Here is a 19,682-nt window from a genome sequence, read left to right as displayed (position 1 = left end):
ATCAAAAAAGATCGATATTCGAGCATTACACGGGGGGCGTAAATTCTTTTTTTTTAATGGTTTCTGTAAATCAAAGATGTTAATGATCAACATCCTTCCATTCTTGTTTAAATGTTTTATTTGCAAATGTAACTATTGAAAAAAGACATTAAAGTCAAAATTGAAAAAAATGAAAATGCAAGGAAGTTTGTAGAAAAACTAATCAATACACAAATTAGCACATTTATTGTAATTCCAATAGTCAATTTCCGCAGATGTCAATTTCCTTAATAAAAACACCTTTATAAATATTGATTTTAAATCTCTTCATCACACAGATACTTCATAAAGGTTATCACATCGTGTCAAAACTATAGCTAATATTCTCAAGTTGATGGAATGCTTCGCGTTGGTCCACTGATAAAAACATGGCGGATGGAAGTATTGTCAAAGAAGCTGCTCTACGATATCAACGAAGACGCCCTAGACCGCTAATACCGGTTTCACGAGATGAGAGTATGGAACAGTCAGAGAGCAGTACAACACCGGTAAGAATTTAGAAACTATATACTAATATACTAAATTATATACAGAGGTACCATAATAAACTGGGTAACGTACAATGTACGATAAGCTATGAGTTTATATAAGAATATTATCATCTGTAAATAAAATTATCAAATATGCGCGAATCTACATTTTTTTAAAGATGAAGGAGGTTTCATACAATAGCTCAATTTTTTCCTTATTTATTTGTCGGTGTTTACATTCATTTTAAAAATGATAAGAAGAAAAGAAGCAAAGGGGGAAAGGGTGATGGTTTCCAGCCCGACTAACTCCAAAAGTGTTGATAATTAAAAGGTTTGGTCATGTAGACTGCTCCCCATTGTTAATTTCATGACCAAGAGCAAACAATAGAACTTGCAAACTAATCTATACAAGTTTTGCATTCAAAATAATTAAAAGAGATGTGCACATTTATAATATCACAGCGTAGACATAAATATTAGGAATCTAAAGGTTCAATACCAGACCTTACGGTAATATAAATTTTGAGCACGATCATCGACCAAAAATATAAAAAAACTCGATGCTTCGAGCACAAATTTTGTACTCAAAGTATATATACTGAATAAAGTTTAAATGAACGAAGGCTCCGATCTTTAACTCTGAATAGGTTCTATCATCCATAGCGGCTGATCCATTGATTTTAAAAGGGGAAACAATTCAAAAAAAGGGAATAACAAGATTTCTGGCCGATATTTGTAAACAAATTAAAACCAGCGTGCTGGTTTCATTTGTCAATTAAAAAGGGGTGTATGTGGCCTCTATACACACTTCTGGATCCTCCTTTGTCTCTTATAATCTGTACTTTAGGGAGCTACCATTTGATTTTCATGGGTGGGCTAGGATGAAAAATTTTGTCCTGCATTTATTTTTAGTTGTTATCTCTGTCCTGCCTTTTTATTTTTCACTCTATTCGGTCCTGCCTTTTTTTTTCCTAAATTGTCATCCTGACTTTTTTTTTTTGAAAGTGTCTCATCCTGCCTTTTTTTTTACTCAAAATTCCTGTCCTGCCTTTTTTTCAAATTTCATCCAAGCCCCCCCCCCCCCCCCCCCTTCCCATAAAAATCAAATGGTAGCTCCCTTAATCAGATTGAATTGTTTTCTTTGTGTTACAGTTATCATTGGAACAAAGAACAACGGAAAGCTTTACTACAGTACCTACCATACAGACACTGAGAAGACCTAAATTTGTCGACAGACAATTACAGTTTAGGAATACAGCATTCTGTCTACCATTTATTCAATGCAAGGTAAATGGACAGCATACTTAAGACATGTTTACACTTTGAAATATATCCCATTATGTATTATATAATCTTTATTGCAAAATGACACTCATATTATATGAGGTTAAGGAAATACATGTACATATACTTATAGGTGACAAGGCAAAATTCAATTTAACATATGTCAACTCTATAACCTTCAGACTTCAGTGTATTGCTTTATGCATATAGATGTTATCTTTTTGCATTTTGAAATTCTTATCTTTCTTATACATGCAGTTATAGTGACTTTCTAACTTGTTTCTTTCTTCACATTTTACGAATAGTTGAATACTGAAAAGATATAACATCCAATTTATCTAATTTTCACAATTTTAAGTATTGATTTCACAGATTAACGATAAATCTTCCAAAAATGCGTGATACATAACTTACAATCTTTACAGTTCCATACAAGAGAAGCAAAAGCTTTAATCAACACGTGTGTGTTATCGTCTATCATTAACAGAAGACTTTACCAGGATTTGTAAGTACCAGTTGATTCTCAAACTCTAGGAGGGTTTGTAGAGGGTTTACACCCTTTTTATTGGAAAAATATATTGTTTGTGCATAAAATCATAAAAAAAAAAAAAAAAAAAATTCGGCTCGCTACAATCGGCGATATTTTTTCCATTAGGCCATAAAAAAGAATAGGTTTGTTTGCCCAAACCCTACCTACCCAGAAAAAAGCTGCCTACTCAAATTCTTTTATTGTCCTGATTTGAAGAAGTTTTTTTTTAATCAGATAGGCATGAAGACTAATAAACATCCGATACTTCAATTTCTTTAAAAAAAAAGAAGAAAGAAAATGCATACCTACCTACCCACTGTCTCAACCTTGAGTAGGGTTTGGGCAAACCAAAATATTTTTAATTGTGGCCTTATGGGAATTTACATTCCCTTTTGTTGAACCTGAACCCGCACCTGAGTTCGATTTACTGTACCTTTATAATGTTTTCTTCCTTACGTCCGTACAACATGTACAATGTTTCAATACCAGCAGGTGATTCGAGCCGCCCTATACTCTTTATTTTCAAAAAAGGCAGGAAAAGGATGCCCAAGAGGATGTTATTTCATGACTTATTTAAGAAAGACACGCACTTCATTTCTATTTTTCATTGCAATATCATTATGATATCCACAACAACGATCGGCTTAGGTAAAAAAGTAAGGTCGCTTTTACTTTATCGATCCGGCAGTTGAACTCAAGCTTGGTTAGGTCGTCCCCTTCGGCTGCGCGGAATGTATAAATACGAATCCACGTCTTCTTGAAGTTCATGCACTCCCATCTCTCCGGGTCATTTTTTAATTAATTATTTCGGTTAAACTGCATATAAAAATTTATTCTATTCTTCGTCTCTTTCAAATAATAAGAAACTAAGGTTCGAACATCCTCAGGCAAAGTTTAAGAGGGTAGACCTTGGTTCAGGGAGATAACTCTTTAAATCAGTTATACGTTTGTAAAAGTCAAGTTTCATCAATGTATTTTAAGCATTTACATGAAACAGATTGGAAATAATCTATGTAACCTTGAAGCTTAGAATATATTTATGAAAATGGATGACACAAACGTACTTATGATTTTAATAGTTATTTCCCTTAACCAAGGTCTACCTCCTTAACGGAGTTAAACTTGATGTCCCTTTCGGTCATGAAGCACAGAAAGTTTCTAAGTATTTATACAGCACTGGCTTTCAACTGTTGGAGCACTCCTGTCGATTGTAAACCCAGAAAGGCGCCCCAGACGCACGACATCTATAACGTGTTTGTTTCCGTTTACCAACAAGGCGTTAATGCCACTGCTGGTGGACTGTTAGTCCCCGAATTTCATCCTCAGCAAATTTGTCAGAGCTTCGGTACTCCACGATTTATATTTTCCCCATTGATAAATTAAGAAACTATAAAGAAACTAATGATCCAATTCCCTCCCTTGCTCAATGCGTCTTTTCTTTTTGGTGTTCCTTTTGGTCATATTGATAGTAACATATTTCAACGTATTTATATGTCCTTGACATTAATTTTTCTTGATTCAGTTTGCGCGTACTTGGTGAAGGTCAATCCAAAAAGCTGTACGAGCGCAAACAATTTTATGAAGTAGTATTTTCATTTTTAATCTTCTTTTTTTTCGAAGACATATAAGCACCACTCCCTCTTCCAATCAAATAAATGCGTGCTTCTTGTCAATCAAGTCTATTAAGTTATAACAGTAAACCTGCATGATAAATGATTTGAAACAGTTGATTGAAATCCTCATTTTAGAAATTATGTATAATAATAAAGTGCTAGAAAAACATTTGTTACGTAAGTAATCCTTTTTATTGTCTTATCTAAGAGGTATTTTAATGATTTGAGTAGAAGCGCAGTAATTTACGTTTAAATACATTGACTGAATTTCATCGACAGTTTGCAGACATCTAGAAATAGTTATATTTGTTTGTTGTTTTATTCATTTGATTTACTCAATCAAAAACTTACACATTCCTTACTACCAACCCGCCGTTGCCATGTATTTTCAAACCTCTCACAGCCAACCTGCCGTTCCATGTATTTACAAACCCCACACAGCCAACGAGCGTTGCCGTGTATTCACAAACCCCTCACAGCCAACTGGCATTGCCGTGTTTTTACAAACCCCACACAGCCAACGGGCGTTGCCATGTATTTACAAACCCCACACAGCCAACAGGCGTTGCCGTGTATTCAGAAATCTCATTCAGCTAAAACGGACGTCCCTCCACAAAAGTACAATGCAGTTAAAATTCCTAGAGAATTACCAGTTAGGGAGCTACCATTTGATTTTTATGGAAGGGGGGGGGGGGGGGGGGGGCTAGGATGAAATTTGAAAAAAATAGGCAGGACAGGAGTTTTGAGTAAAAAAAAAAGGCAGGATGTGACACTTGCAAAAAAAAAAGTCAGGACGACAATTTAGGTAAAAAAAATCAGGATAAACTAAAAAACAAAACAAAAAAGGCAGGACCGACTAGAGTGAAAAATAAAAAGGTAGGACAGAGATAACAGCTAAAAAAAAATGCAGGACAAAATTTTTCATCCTAGCCCCCCCATAAAAATCAAATGGTAGCTCCCTTATGACACAATTTCCTTTCAATTGTACAGGTTCTTCAAAATTGTACCCATAAGACATTTTTTTTTTATTGTATACAGATTCTTCGAGGAAGCGTCATTCCAAGCATACGACATGGCCAGAGGTGTTCCATTTGTAATAAACAACAGACTCATTCATTTTGACTTCATTATTCGCGGTAAGTATTATTATTTTTTTTTTTTTAAATTATTAGTTTGCTATTCAACAATTATGACAAATACATGTACATGTATATAGCATACGAATTTAAGTACACTTTGAGCACCACAATCTAATTAAAAACCGATCTCTCATCGCTCCCGTTTTTTGATATGTCGCGTGGGATATCTAACGAAACCCGCTTTGCTGAAAAATATTTTTCTACGTAATTTCTTTTTTGTTTGCTTGCGTTTTTTTTTTTTTTTGCTTCTTCGTCGTCACTGTCTCATCTGATCTGTCTTGTGGCTGCTCCTCCTACCTGTAATTCTATTAATATGTAACATATTCATTTTTCGTTCATTTTTATGCCCCATCTACGATAGTAGAGGGACATTATGTTTTCTGGTCTGTTCGTCCGTTCGTTCGTCCGTCCGTTCGTCCGTCCGTCTGTCCCGCTTCGGGTCAAAGTTTTTGGTCAAGGTAATTTTGATGAAGTTGAAGTCCAATCAACTTCAAACTTAGTACACCTGATTTTCTCTATAATATGATCTTTCTAAATTTAATGCCAAATCATAGTTTTGATCCCCATTTCACGGTCAATTGAACACAGAAAATGATAGTGCAAGTTTCAGGTTAAAGTTTTTGGTCAAGTTATTTTTTTTTATGAAGTTGAAGTCCAATCAACTTAAACTTAGTATACATGTTCCCTATGATATGATCTTTCTAATTTTAATGCCAAGTTAGAGTTTTTATCCCAATTTTACGGTCCACTATATATAGCTAGCATATTATAGTACGAGTGGGGCATCTGTGTACTATGGACACATTCTTGTTTGTACATACATTAGGCCGTTAGTTTTCTAGTTTGAATTGTTTTACATTTGTCATTTCGGGGCCTTTTAAAGCTGACTATGCGGTATTGGCTTTGCTCATTATCGAAGGCCGTACGATGACCTGTAATTGTTAATGTCTGTGGCATTTGATCTCTTTGGCAATCATACCATATCTTTTTTTTTCTTTTTTTCTTTTTTATATTTTTCAACAATTAGCTACATATTTCCCGCTACATCAATTAAAGACTTTCAGGGGCATCATGGGGAACGGTCAAAAAGGCGTAACATCGGTGTTTTGATGAAAATTATGGTTTTGTTTTTAGGCACTACTGCGCCTCCCCTTTTTACGCAACACATGTTAGGGTATTCTCTGTTTGTCTTCGACATTTGAGCTTTATTATCTCTTTGACATTTTCCGTCTTTCATGTGTTGATGCTTGTCAGTGGGTCTATCCTACACTCCCTTCTCAAATATCCTTGTGGTAATATTTCCTTTACCATAATACAGGAAATCTATCCTCTTTAGAACATTTTTGTATGGATTATCTTTCTTACTTCTTTTCGTTTTATATATGCATTGTCATTTCAACATTTCGTTTTAATGTCGATATTTATATTATAATAAAACTATAATATGATATATATAATATATCAAATTTTTAATATATAATTATTTGATCACTGTAGAATTACATTTTTCACGCTTTTTTTTTTTAACATATGGTCCATGCATGTTCAGAAATGCTGCGCATTAATTCCAGGAACATTTCCACTTGAAACGAACTACGAAAGGAAACCCCGCCAAAAGAATATCAATCATTTGAGTTCTTATTGATAAAAAATATACCTTTATGTAGTAAAGTAAATTTACTTTAATACCAAAGGTATTCAGGATAAATGTCATAACTGCCATAACAATATTAAAGAATTGATTACTTTAGTTCAAAGCTTTATAGACAAAACACAAAACCTCTGATATAAAAAACGCGAGTTGTACTCTGTGTAATATACTCGTCAATGGCGCTCGAAAAAAAAGTTGCAAAACCAATCTAAACATGATGCACGGACAATGTATAACTCTAAAGTTGTACCAAATTTAAAAAGGTTGTTATATGGACTAGCAAATATTTAATTTCCCTTCGTGAATACCTTTGGGTTTTGTTAACTACAGATTCCCTAAGATTAACTTTCACTTACATAATGTTTCGGATCTGGAACTTATTTTATTTTTATCATTTTCTTTTGTAGGAGATGCACCAGTAATTGTGGATAATAGTCTTATTTGGCAATCATACCACATCTCTTTTTAATATTGAGTTCTTGGACTGGGTTATGTTTAGCGACTTAATCTTATTTTTTGTATTATTTTCTTTATAGGAGATGTACCCGACTTAGTTCTTGGACTGGATTTCTTCACGCAACTAGAGGTAATTACATGTACATGTAACTTGAACATGTATCAGTAATAACATGTAAACATACGGAACAAACATTTCGATGAAAATATTAAAACGTCACTGCCCCTTCCCTCTAAGGAACATTTCTAGATCCGCCATTGTTAATGTCGCTACTGTTCTCAACAAGAATGTGTCCCTAGTACAGGGATGCCCCATCCACACTATCATTTGTTATGTTTCTATGGACCGTGAAATGTGGAAAAATCTCTAATTTGGAATTAAAATTAGAAAGATCATATCATAAGGAACATGTGTACTAAGTTTTAAGTTGATTAAACTTCAACTTCATCAAAAACTACCCCGACCAAAATTTTTAACCTGAAACGAGTCAGACGAACGGACGAACGAACGAACGGACGCACAGACATAATGCCCATAAATGGGTATAAAAATCGTCACGAAAATAGAACCTCTACCATTTGAAATGCATTCCTGTCAATCTTCTTTGATATTAAAAGTGCATGTACCACCCATCAAAAATGTTTCTGAAGTTGGCAGATAACATGAGGGCCCTCATGGGGTTTTTGATTATGTGATTACTTGGCCGTTTTTTTAATGATTATTTGATTATTAAGCCAAATATTTCATGATTATTTGATTACCTAGGACTGTATTTTTAGTTTATGATAATTTGATTACTAAAGATAAGCAAATATTTAATGATTATGTGATTATATTGGCAAAAAAATGGTGATTATGTGATTACTAGGACCCCCCATGAGGGGCCTCTAACATTAACACTTTATTCATTTTGTAGTCAATTTGACAGAAAATGATGAGGTAGATAAACTTTGATTGAGAACATACTTTATATATATATAAATTAATTTAGAACAATTTAGTGTTGAAGAACTGTAAATATACAGTATGATTAGATTTGATAAGTTAGCTAATTGAAGAGGAAAGTGCAAAGGATCAAGCTAAGTTAGTGTCCAATTGGTATATTAAAAGATTTTAATAGAGTGTTGTTTATGTGTTTGCTAATTTAAGGTATCCAAAAAAAACGATTATAAAGATTTTTTTCCTCAATTTAGTGTCTTCGGCAATTTGTTTACCCAACAATTTTAACTTCTAGTAATATTTTAACTTCAAACTTGAAGACCTCTTCTACAGATGAATGATCGCTACCTTAACTTGTACACATGTGTCTTCATATGTTGTGATGTTACATTTAGGTTAGGGTGAAGGTTGGCACCTGTTTAAACTTTTAAAACAAGTCCGCTGCATTTGTTTGCACCTCCCCTAAGTCAGGACCCTGTATAGTGCTTTTCGTTTGTTGATGTGGTTCATAATTGTTTCTCGTTATTTATATAAGTTAGAACGTTGGTTTGAATAGTTTTACACTAGTCATATGTTTTGGTCCTTTATAGTGCGGTTTTCAATGTGAGTCAAGGCTCCGTGTTGAAGGTCGTACTTTGACTTTTAAGGTTTACTTTTTACACATTGTGACTTGGATGGAGGATTGTGCCATGAAGTTGACACTCTTATCACATCTTCATATATATATTTATATATATATATAATATGTTAACCCATTATTTTACACATCCTTTATCTTTTACATCTGACAAGTTCTCACAACGAGGTGTATTAAAAAAAACCGTTCATTTATATCTATTCTCTTTTTTTCAGTGTGCTCTGGACTTTGGAACACGCCAATTTATAGTAAGACAGGATCCACAGGTATCAACGACACTGCTTTGCGAACGAGAACTACCATTGCGATACAGAAACGTGCACAATCTATTAGCCTCGTTTTGAATGTATTCACGTTTTATAAATGTTACACGAATATGGGAAATTTTAGAAAGAACAGGTGCATTGTGACGTTGTGTCATACGTGTACAATTGCAACGTTAAGGTTTTATAAATGGAAAACGATTGAGTTTGAAATTTTTGTAAATATGAATTGAATTATATAGCAAATGACTCAGAATAAGTAACACGACGAGGAGTTCAGAGTTACGTACCCTTAATACGTCTGCCCATAACTATATTGCAGATGATCATTGTAAATACTTTCTTCCTTAACATTTTGTACGGAGGTAGAAAAGACAGGATAGTTGGTTCCTAATTTTTGTAAATCTATAACTCAAACATGCAGTTCGTGATTTTATAACATGAGGGTCTGGATGGGATTCACGGGACTGAGAACAACAGGTAAACAGTTCAGAATAAAGACAAATTTAAAATAAAAATAAAATAATAAGGTGCTTAAATATAAGGAATAAAGACATTTGGGCAAAAAAAATAAAAGGAAAAGAAAAATAATATAAAAAAAGTGAAATAAAATAAAGAAAGGAAGGACACCCGTCCAGATTGTCTGATATTGTGTCTGCATTATACTTATTTAAAGCCTGTCAATTCAATTATTATATATAATACTGTGTTTTGCTGTATATCATATTTGTTTATCTTTTATTGTTTTGTACATAAAGTTGTCCATTAGTTTTCTTGTTTGAGTTGTTAATACATTTTGCAATTTACATGTATTGGCTTTCTCAGTGTTCAAATATTGAAAACCATACGCTAGCTCATATATATATGTAGGACTCTAAAGTGCGATGGGGACGCTAAAGTGCGATGGTCACGCTAAAGTGCGATGGTATGCGCTAAAGTGCGATGCATCCCCACGCTAAAGTGCGATGGTCCGCGAAAGTATAGACGTAAGAAACGTAGTTTGATTATGACGTTATCAGTCGTTTATACAAACCAAAAATGAACATGCCGGAAGATAGATTCAGAATATTTTATTAACAATTTATACAATAAATGTCCATGACTTTTTGATACTAGTAATTAATTTAAACTTAACCGTTCGTTGTCGGCTGTAGCGCAATGTTTATTTTTTTCGAGTGCTGGAAGGACTTGTATTCTGTAGTCAACAAATTTACTAAATACATACAAAACAGTATACGCATACTTATATCCTGCTTCTTTTGGAAGCAAACGGATACATTTGAAGCATTGTTTATGTGGTAGTTTACTTTGTGATCCTCGTTAAAATGCTGTCGATTTTAATAAAAGATACGTCCGACGGTAAAATAGACATAAATGTTTTCGTGTGTGAATTATAAATTTTCTGCTTAAACATTTGTTTGTACTGTACATTGTAGAAAAATAAAACATGTATTTGTTCTCGTTAAGAAAAAGGAGAAAGCTAGGCGAACATTGCATTTCTCTCGCATTTGACATGATTAAAAGCTTATAAATAAAAGAATAAATGTTGCATATTCCGACAATGAACGAATTTCGTATTTATAATTTTTCAATGACGACTGTAAAGGAGGTTGTAGCATTGGTCTGAACGACAATATATACCAATTATCCAAATATTCAATACCATGAATACGCTCCAAGTTGTTAAAAATTCATTTAACATGAAATTTAATATTTTTCGACACATAAATTAGTACCTTTATCGCTATTGTTACTTGGTCGAACTTGTTTATTTAGAAACAATCACTTAAGCCTACCAGAAAATTATAAAGCCTATCACTTATGTTATACCTTATCATACTAGCATTTGCAAAACCTTTTTAACCTGTATGTTTTAACCCCTCGCATCTTACCCTTTGGACCATCGCACTTTAGCGTAATACACCAACGTACTTTAGCGAACAAACAACCATTGCACTTTAGCGTGAGACACCATCGTACTTTAGCGTAGACCATCGCACTTGAGCGTGACCATCGCACTTTAGAGTACCATCGCACTTTAGAGTCCTACATATATATTGCGGATAGCTGTTCAAATGAAAATCCTACCATGCATAAAAAAATTTTACGACATGTTTCGCTAGAGAAAAGATCATAGAGTGCATAAATGTACATGTATGAATAAAGTGAAAAAAAGTGATAGAAAAATATCAAAAAGGAAATATCTCTTGAGACAAAAACAAGTATCACAGTATTCTGTAAATAAAACAAAATAGACGTCAGAATTACAAGACGCTTAGTTTGTCATTTAAATAAAATTGAGAATGGAAATGGGGAATGTGTCAAAGAGACAACAACCCGATCATAGAACAGACAACAACAGAAGGTCACCGATATGTCTTCAATGCAGCGAGAAACTCCCGCACTCGGAGGCGTCCTTTAGCTGAATCCTAAATAAATATATAAACTAGTTCAGTGATAATGGACGTCATACTAAACTCCAAATTATACTCAAGAAACTAAAATTAAAAATCATACAAGACTAACAAAGGCTTTTTGTCCGAGACATCCAAGTTATCTGAAACAAGTTTCACATACTTATAGCGTATTAGAACTGCTAATACACAGCGTAACGAAACTTTATAAACACATCTATTTTTTTTTATAAATACAACCATGAGCCAAACAAACACAAAACACATAAGTGATAACCAACAAAATTGTAGTCATTATTCAGTGGCGGATCCAGAACTTTTCCTAAGGGGGGGGGGGCCCGCTGACTGACCTAAGGGGGGGCCGCTCCAGTCATGCTTCAATGATTCCCTATATAATCAACCAAATTTTTCCCACAAAAGGAGGGGGGCGGGCCCCCCAGCCCCCCCCCCCTGGATCCGCCAATGTTATTTATCATTTACATATAAAATGGGATACTAATAAAGCTTGCCGGGAATGCAGATACAGTTGGCGTTCAATGTATGGACGACATGAATACCAAAACAAAATAGCACAATTAAAATACTGCCGTGTTTTATTTCAAGTTCTTCATCCTTTGATTGTACAGATATAACGTGTCGATTGTGCCGCAATGACCATTAGAGTGGTTACGGAGGACCTAAATGCCAAAATACGGGTGAAAATTAAGAAAAAAGCCAAATTTAAAATAATAGAATTGATATTTTGAATAATGGAATGGACTGTTGCTACCCATCAGTCCTTAATCACAAATATACCTTGTACCTCATTCGAAAGCTTTTTAATAGAGGTACAAAAGGTATTAATATATAGATATAGGAAGATGTGGTATGAGTGCCAATGAGACAATTCTCCATCCAAATAACAATTTATAAATAGTCAATTGGTTCCGCAACGTATGTTACTTAAATTACTTATTTAAGTAATACTAGTATGTAATTTGATACGGGAAAGACTTATATAATTTTTTATATGTACAATGTATATATATTTTTATATACTTGTAAACCAAATATCAGTCACATTTGCATTGTGTATTATAAAAAAAACTTGAAAATATTTATTTAAGAAAGTTCATATCACAAATTTAATTGATATCCGATTTTCTCAAAAGACATGCCTAATGATTATCCCTTTCGGGCCCTAAATTGGTATTAAATAATTCTTCTTCTATAGTGAGACGTTATAAGCCGAAATTAAAAAAAAGTTCAATGTTTCAAAAAATTATCTATTATGTTTTGATATATATTTTTTGTATATTGTTTATTTGTTTGATATTTCCTCCCTTTTTAATGGACGGGGGGGGGGGGGGGGGTATGCTCTGCTCAACCCTTTAGTTTCATTCTAAATTGTTTAATTGTATTATGATTATAATATTATAAAAAAATATAATATAATTATTTGTTTTAATTAAACACTCTTAGTTACAAAATCTTTTCCCCTGTCCCTTCAGACGTCCAGTCTTCATCGAGGATGCACATCCTCTATAGTTACGTTACAATGCAGTCGACGTCAGCGTGCAGCAACAGCGAGCATTTCGGGATAGCGCAAAGCTTTGTTGCATGAGATTGACGACGTGAAATACTGAAGCATAAAAAATGGGAGCTAATTGTGGGAAGAAATGTAAATCAAGCAAGAAGCAACAAAGAAAAGAGATTGCTATCATAAGGTTTGTGCAAAGACTTAGAAACCTACTTAATAAGAACAGAGTTGTACCTTTTAGTGAACCTTCTGTATCAAGTGTTATAAGTAACACAACAGTAATTTCTCAAAATAATCAGAATAAGAGCAGACGTCTCTCCATGGAAGAAAGGAAGTGTCAAACGGCTTTGAACAAGCCTTGTATCGATTTAAATCCAACACCACTTCTTAATAACGTTGAATTCAACAACGATGACCTACCTTCCGCCAAAGATAACATGAATCGATTACGTGACTTCCAGGGAAAAGGAGGAGAAACAAACGAGGCCAACGAAAAGGAGACAATCAGTTTACGCGACATTCAGGGAAAAGTAGTAGAAACAAAAGAGGCCAACGAAAAGGAGACTATCGGCGATATAAATATATGTGATGCTATATTTGAAAAAGACGTTGATGAAGTATTGAATGGTACAATTGATACACTGGACAGAAGATTGAGACCCAAAGCAGCGAAGGGTGTAAGAACAAGACAAAGTATGACTATAATGTTTGCAGCCAACTCAAACATGGATGTTAGTTTACCGGGAGAAGTAATACCATCATCAAACACATCAAAAGTATCAAAAACACAGCTGACAGCCCCTGAATTACCTACAAAAGAAAAAGTTTATTTGGACAGTTGGATTGAATTTCAGATTAAGAAAGATAATTTGAAAAAATAAAATGCTATTCTTTAATACCTTGTTTGTCTAAGTTTGTATATAAATATAAGAAGATGTAGTATGAGTGCAAATGAGACGACTCACTATCTAAGTCATAATTTGTTAAGGTAAACCGTTACATGATATAACGATGAAAACCTTGAACAAAATGCCGCCAAATAAAATAATTTATACAGGCAAACAAAATATTTTTTTTAGAGTAATAAAGTACGAGTGCAGGAGTGAACATTTATAGTAATACCATACAGTTATCAAAGAACTTATCAAAGTTGGTATAATTAAACTACATGTACAAATAGAAAGACGAGATATAACTAAAAAAAAAGTAAACAATAAATGACAAACATTATGTATTGTATCAACAGGTTAAATTATTAACACGAAAGTACGATTCGAGTGTACTCACAGTTACTGAAAGCTATAGTTAAAAAGCCGGAAAAGAGTCAATAATAAAAACAAACTATGCATTAGAGACTAAAGCATCACTTTATAAAAACACATCCCAGGAATTTAGTATGTTAACGTCATTGACAGTCAAAGAAAACATGACTTAATTGTGCAATGCCAAAAATAAAGTATCGCCAGGCAGAGGGATAGTTAGGAGTGTAGTTCTACTAGTATATATGAAAAATGAACGTGAGCATGGTGAGTGTGTTATTTATTTATCCCGTTTGAAAAGAATACAAATTTAGTTATGTTTTAATTTGCTGATGACAAAATCAACATTTTTGCCAAATTAAACTATATTCAAAGACCTAATTACAACATAAGATAATCTTATAGAATTTTGGCGAAAAGCAATCTATTTATTTTGGCGACAAGTCGAAAACAATTTTTTCTTTCAATTTTAGCATAACATATAGTGGTAGCTGAGGGTGAAACAAAGATTTCTCAGGGTCAAAAAACACATCTGCTGGGACTTTTATAAGATTACGAAATAAAAGGTAGTTATATATCCTAAAAATATGTACTAGGTGTTTGGCTATGGGTGGTAGAGTCATTGAACGTACTTGATAAGTTGTTAAAAAATAATGTAGTTTAAAAAAATAGTTAGGAAAACCTACTAGTTTATCCTCCGAAATTATATTTATTAATAAATAAAATTAAAAACTTAAAGAGTGTTTTTCTTTTTTTTCAATTTGAATATTTGTTAGATAACACCAAAATGATGAATTTAGAAATACAGGATATAGGTAAGTGTCACAGTCATTTTTTTAATTTCACTATTCACCGCTTTAACTTGCAATTGAATAATGAAACATTAACTATTTCATTATTCACTTTTCTTCACTCAACATTAAATAGTGAATAGTGAACTATTTCATTATTCATTATTGAATTTTGAATAATGGACGTACTTCAGCGTGGTTTAATATTCGTACAACATTTATATTTTCTCGTTCTGAATATGCATATTAATTTGCTGCTGGATCTTAAGCAGTCATCCAACAAGGTGCATATTAAAACTTCAAAGGACAATTCGAGGAATGACAAAAAAAAAAAAAAAAAAAAAAAAATCGTACATACAAACACATAATCATATTCTTTTGGTCGTGTAAAATCTTGTGCATCTTATACACCCAGATGGCACACATATTAGCAACTGTAATGATATTATCTTGTTTTCTTGTGGTGCATGTCCATAGAAATAACCGAGATACTATATATTACTAATCTAGCTGTGCAAATCGCCAATCAAAGACGAGTATTTTTTTGCTGGCAAGAACTATGTATATATATTAATAATCAATTAATAATCAATTATATATCAATAAACTAATAGAAACATAGTTCCCGTGTTTAGGGAGCTACCATTTGATTTTTATGGGGGGGGGGGGGGGGGGGGGGGGGGGGGGGGGCTAGGATGAAAAATTTTGTCCTGCATTTTTTTTAGTTGTAATCTCTGTCCTGCCTTTTTATTTTTCACTATATTCGGTCCTGCCTTTTTTTTATTAGTTTATCCTGACTTTTTTTACCTAAATTGTCATCCTGCCTTTTTTTTTTGCAAAGTGTCTCATCCTGCCTTTTTTTTTACTCAAAACTCCTGTCCTGCCTATTTTTTCAAATTTCATCCTAGCCCCCCCCATAAAAATCAAATGGTAGCTCCCTTATCATATATAAAAATGAACGTTCTATCTTGTCTCATCTTTTCTTTTTGAGTAATGCATAACTCGAATAATTCAAGCCCTTTCCGTGTCCGATTTTCTCCCACACGAGGTTAATGTAGCTTTCGTAGATCAGCGGAATATAACGACTGAATTATTCGGGTTAAGTTATGCATTAATAATTTACAGGCCACGTTTTACATGTAGTTTTGAAATGTATACTGTGGATTCATTTTTTTTTTCGTGGGAATCAATTTTCGTAGATTGAGGAAAACCTGCGTTTTTGTGGGTATTTGATTTCGTGGTTTTGACCATCTCTGCATACAGAACCTATTGAAAACATGTTATTCGTTGAAACTTTGAATTCATGGTTCACATGTACCCACGGAACCCACGAAAATTGGTATCAACGAATAATTAATGAATTCACAGTATGTTATACGCTTATTTTGCAATTTAATATTGGATGTTGGTATCGAGTAAAATAATTCGCAAATGTACATTTTCGTTTTTTTTTCTTCTAAAATGAATTCTCTATACATAAATTTGAACTTCTACAGTGACATTCTGTAATAACATTTAAATAACATACATACTAGTATTGAATTTTGTATACAATGGATTTTGGTATAACATCTTCGAGAACCGCTTGATTAAAATTTATGGTAACTTTGTTAAGAGCATGTCGTAGTGTTAGAGATCTTGCCAGAAAAGAAGAAATATCAAAATTTTCAATTGTCAAAGAACAAATATTAGTCGAAATTTTGCTTCCTTTGAAATTTGTTTTTTCATTTGTTCCTACTGGTTGTGCTATTAAAGAAATTAGGTGTTTAGTACATGAAGTTTGAACATATTTATTTCGGGATATTTTTGGACTGTCCGGACATCTGCTATTTCCACATCCCTGAGTTACCTACAATCGTTATAACATATTGAAAGCGCCTCGGTGGCCCAGTGGTCGAAGTAGTTCTATTACTGTAATCACTTATATGTATCAGACAACAGCTAGTGTTACTGAGGTTGTGTGTTCGATCCCAGCTCGTGCAGGAGCACTTGACTCTTATCTTAATTGACTCGGATTCTCAGTTGTCCTATCAAAGGTTGGTGGTTTCCGGCTTCCTTTACTCATCAACTGACCGGCACGAAATAACCCAAAAGTATTGTTAAAACACCAATAATTAATCAATATAACATATTGATTAGTCGATGGAGTAAGACTAAATGCTTCATATAATCATATTGAAAAAGAACTAAAAGATAGCTTTGAAAATATTTTCTTTGAAAAATTAAAATTAACTAATGAAACCAGTAAAATATTCTTGTACAGTAAAATAAAAACAAAATATGAAATAGACAAATACATTTCTAAAAATAGTTTTGAAAATAGAAAATTATTATGTAAAATGCGAGTAAGTGACCATTTCTTGGAAATAGAGAGGGGTAGATATAAAAGAATTCAAAGAGAAAATAGAATATGTAAACATTGTAATATAAATGCGGTTGAAGATGAAACCCACTTTTTCTTAAAATGTAAAATTAATAAATCTTTACGTAATCAGCTTGAAAAAGATATAAATAATATATGTCCAGAATACTTTATATTGTCTGAAACAGATAGATTACAATTAATTCTATCTTCATTTGATATTATGCAGCTTACAGTTCCGTTCATTGAAAAGTCATTTGCACTAAGGGGAGTGGACACAACGCCTGCATAAATATTACTGTTTTATCATTTATATATGATGTTTTATAATATGTTCATTTTTCCATTGTGTATATTGTATTGTATTGTTTGTATATGCCTTCAACCCCCAGTGGTATAAATGTGCATTTCATAAATAAATAAATAAATTGATATAAGATAAGGTAGACAAATGAGATGAAATCTTGGATTTAGATTTGTTTTTATTCTTGAAAGGGAAGTATATATTTAAACCAGTTGCGTTCGAAACCAATTATAAAAATAACAACGAAAATAATTCGATTTAAACAATGTTTGCAAATATGTTGTCCTCTTGTACACCGGTACGCTACTTTTTTAGAGTGAATATTTAAAGTCTTTAATATACTACACTGTATGTTTATTTGTTTGAAAAGTACATATATTGAATAAGTTTTTTCTTAACAATGATCATAACGATAGAGATCACCCCAAAAGCCTCAAAGAACTGTTACAATATAGTCCAACAACGTACATGTATAAACAAACGTTAAGCATGACAATCTCCTCCTTACACGATGCTGGATTTGATATCCCCATCTCAACCGAAAGTATACGCGTTATCTATTTCTATACACAAATAATCAGTTTCATGTCTAGTTGAGGATCGCTTTCATAAGATGCATAATATTTCTTTGTTTATCTTTTTGCTGATTACTTGAGAGCAATACACTACCATGCAGTAGTACAATTAACAAAGGAAGGCTATGTAATGAACTTTAATAACTATAGTTCGAGTGGATTTCCAGATAATGCTCTCATAATATTATGTTTTTCTAGAAGTTTTATATGATTTCATGCATTTAACACCTACTCGGCATCCTGTCAATTGTTAATTCACTCTTGCACTCGGAGAACTGTAGAGAACAATAATTCCTTTTGATGATTTCCGAAACTTAAAATTATTAATTTACAAAACGTTATAACTCCTTCAAAATGAACAAATACACACTATTGATCAAAGACTTACTAACAGATTCTTTAGTGTTTATCTGTTGAGCATCTCTGTTGTTTTTGGACAGAAGTTGAGGCATCTTCTCATCGTCTGCAATTAACTTTGGGAATGGTTCTGATCACGTGATCATGGCGATAGCACGTGCATAATTCAAGACAGTAGCAGAAGAATAATTCTCTCTACACACAATACTACGATTTCATTACACAACAGAGAGCACATTAAACACTTCATTGCTTTGGATTCTACGACATGGGACCAATTTCATGATAAAAATAGAGGTAGGTTTATTTTTTATTGATTTAATTTATACGAGAACTACATTGGCCGTTCCGGTCGTCAGTCTGACTTTTCTTCTTATCTTGTAATCGTTTTTATGAATGGAATTCCATCAGATGGAATTTATGATTAGAAGTAGTGAGCTACTGTCTACATGGATAGCTCGCGAGTATAGTGAAAGAACTACAAACCTCTGAACGTTTTCATAGATATGAAGTTTAATAGTTTCTTTATATTTACGAGTTAACAAATAAATATAGAGAGCACGTTTAAAACATGATATATCATGATTTATGGCTGTCCTTGTAGTTTATTTTACTCAAATCAGACACGGTTGTCAGAAATTTATTAGGACATTAAATTCCAAAGACCGTATTGAGTAAAAGAACAAATCTACAGAAATTAAACAGATAATTATTATAGTATAACAAGCTGACGAGTTTGACGTTAGACCGTTGATATGTCTTTTACATGTAAGGACGTGTATTTGCTTTGTTTCAAAATCTACTAGAACACACACGCGTAACGCGGGCATATACAGCTTGTGAACTATTGTAGGACGATTTTTTGTCAAAGATATTATGTACATGATGTATGGAGAATTTCATAAAAGGTATGAAAAGCTCTCTCCCTTTTTCCAAAGTCCGATATTTGTTTCCTTTCTGTTAAATTCAATTATTTCGTGTTTATGGCCTCAGACCACAATTATTCTTCTCCTTTGCTACAATGCTTCTTTTGGTAAAAGTCAAATTAAATTAAAAATTTGCACCGTTTCAAACATGAAA

The 19,682-nt window shown here is 33.1% G+C and overlaps 2 protein-coding genes across 2 annotated transcripts in view; both read left to right on the top strand.

Moving 5' to 3' along the window:
• The first annotated feature begins 291 nt into the window (after positions 1-291).
• On the top strand, positions 292-9,790 carry LOC139482112 (uncharacterized). Its single transcript, XM_071265779.1, has 6 exons — positions 292-527; positions 1,662-1,796; positions 2,219-2,298; positions 4,974-5,071; positions 7,262-7,311; positions 8,974-9,790. The coding sequence occupies exons 1-6, from the start codon at positions 408-410 to the stop codon at positions 9,100-9,102; spliced, it is 612 nt and encodes a 203-aa protein (XP_071121880.1). The 5' UTR covers positions 292-407; the 3' UTR covers positions 9,103-9,790.
• Positions 9,791-18,720: 8,930 nt separating this feature from the next.
• The window catches only part of LOC139482078 (myosin light chain kinase 3-like), a 39,520-nt gene continuing 38,558 nt past the window's right edge, over positions 18,721-19,682 (top strand). The window contains exon 1 of the mRNA XM_071265731.1: positions 18,721-18,899. The gene's annotated coding sequence lies outside the window, so the exon portion shown is untranslated. The remainder of the gene's footprint in view (positions 18,900-19,682) is intronic.

This window comes from Mytilus edulis, chromosome 7 (genome assembly GCF_963676685.1).
Source record: "Mytilus edulis chromosome 7, xbMytEdul2.2, whole genome shotgun sequence".
In the NCBI taxonomy this organism is placed as follows: Eukaryota; Metazoa; Mollusca; class Bivalvia; order Mytilida; family Mytilidae; genus Mytilus; species Mytilus edulis.
Note: the sequence above shows the minus strand (reverse complement) of the source record. Positions and strands in the feature narration are given on the sequence as shown.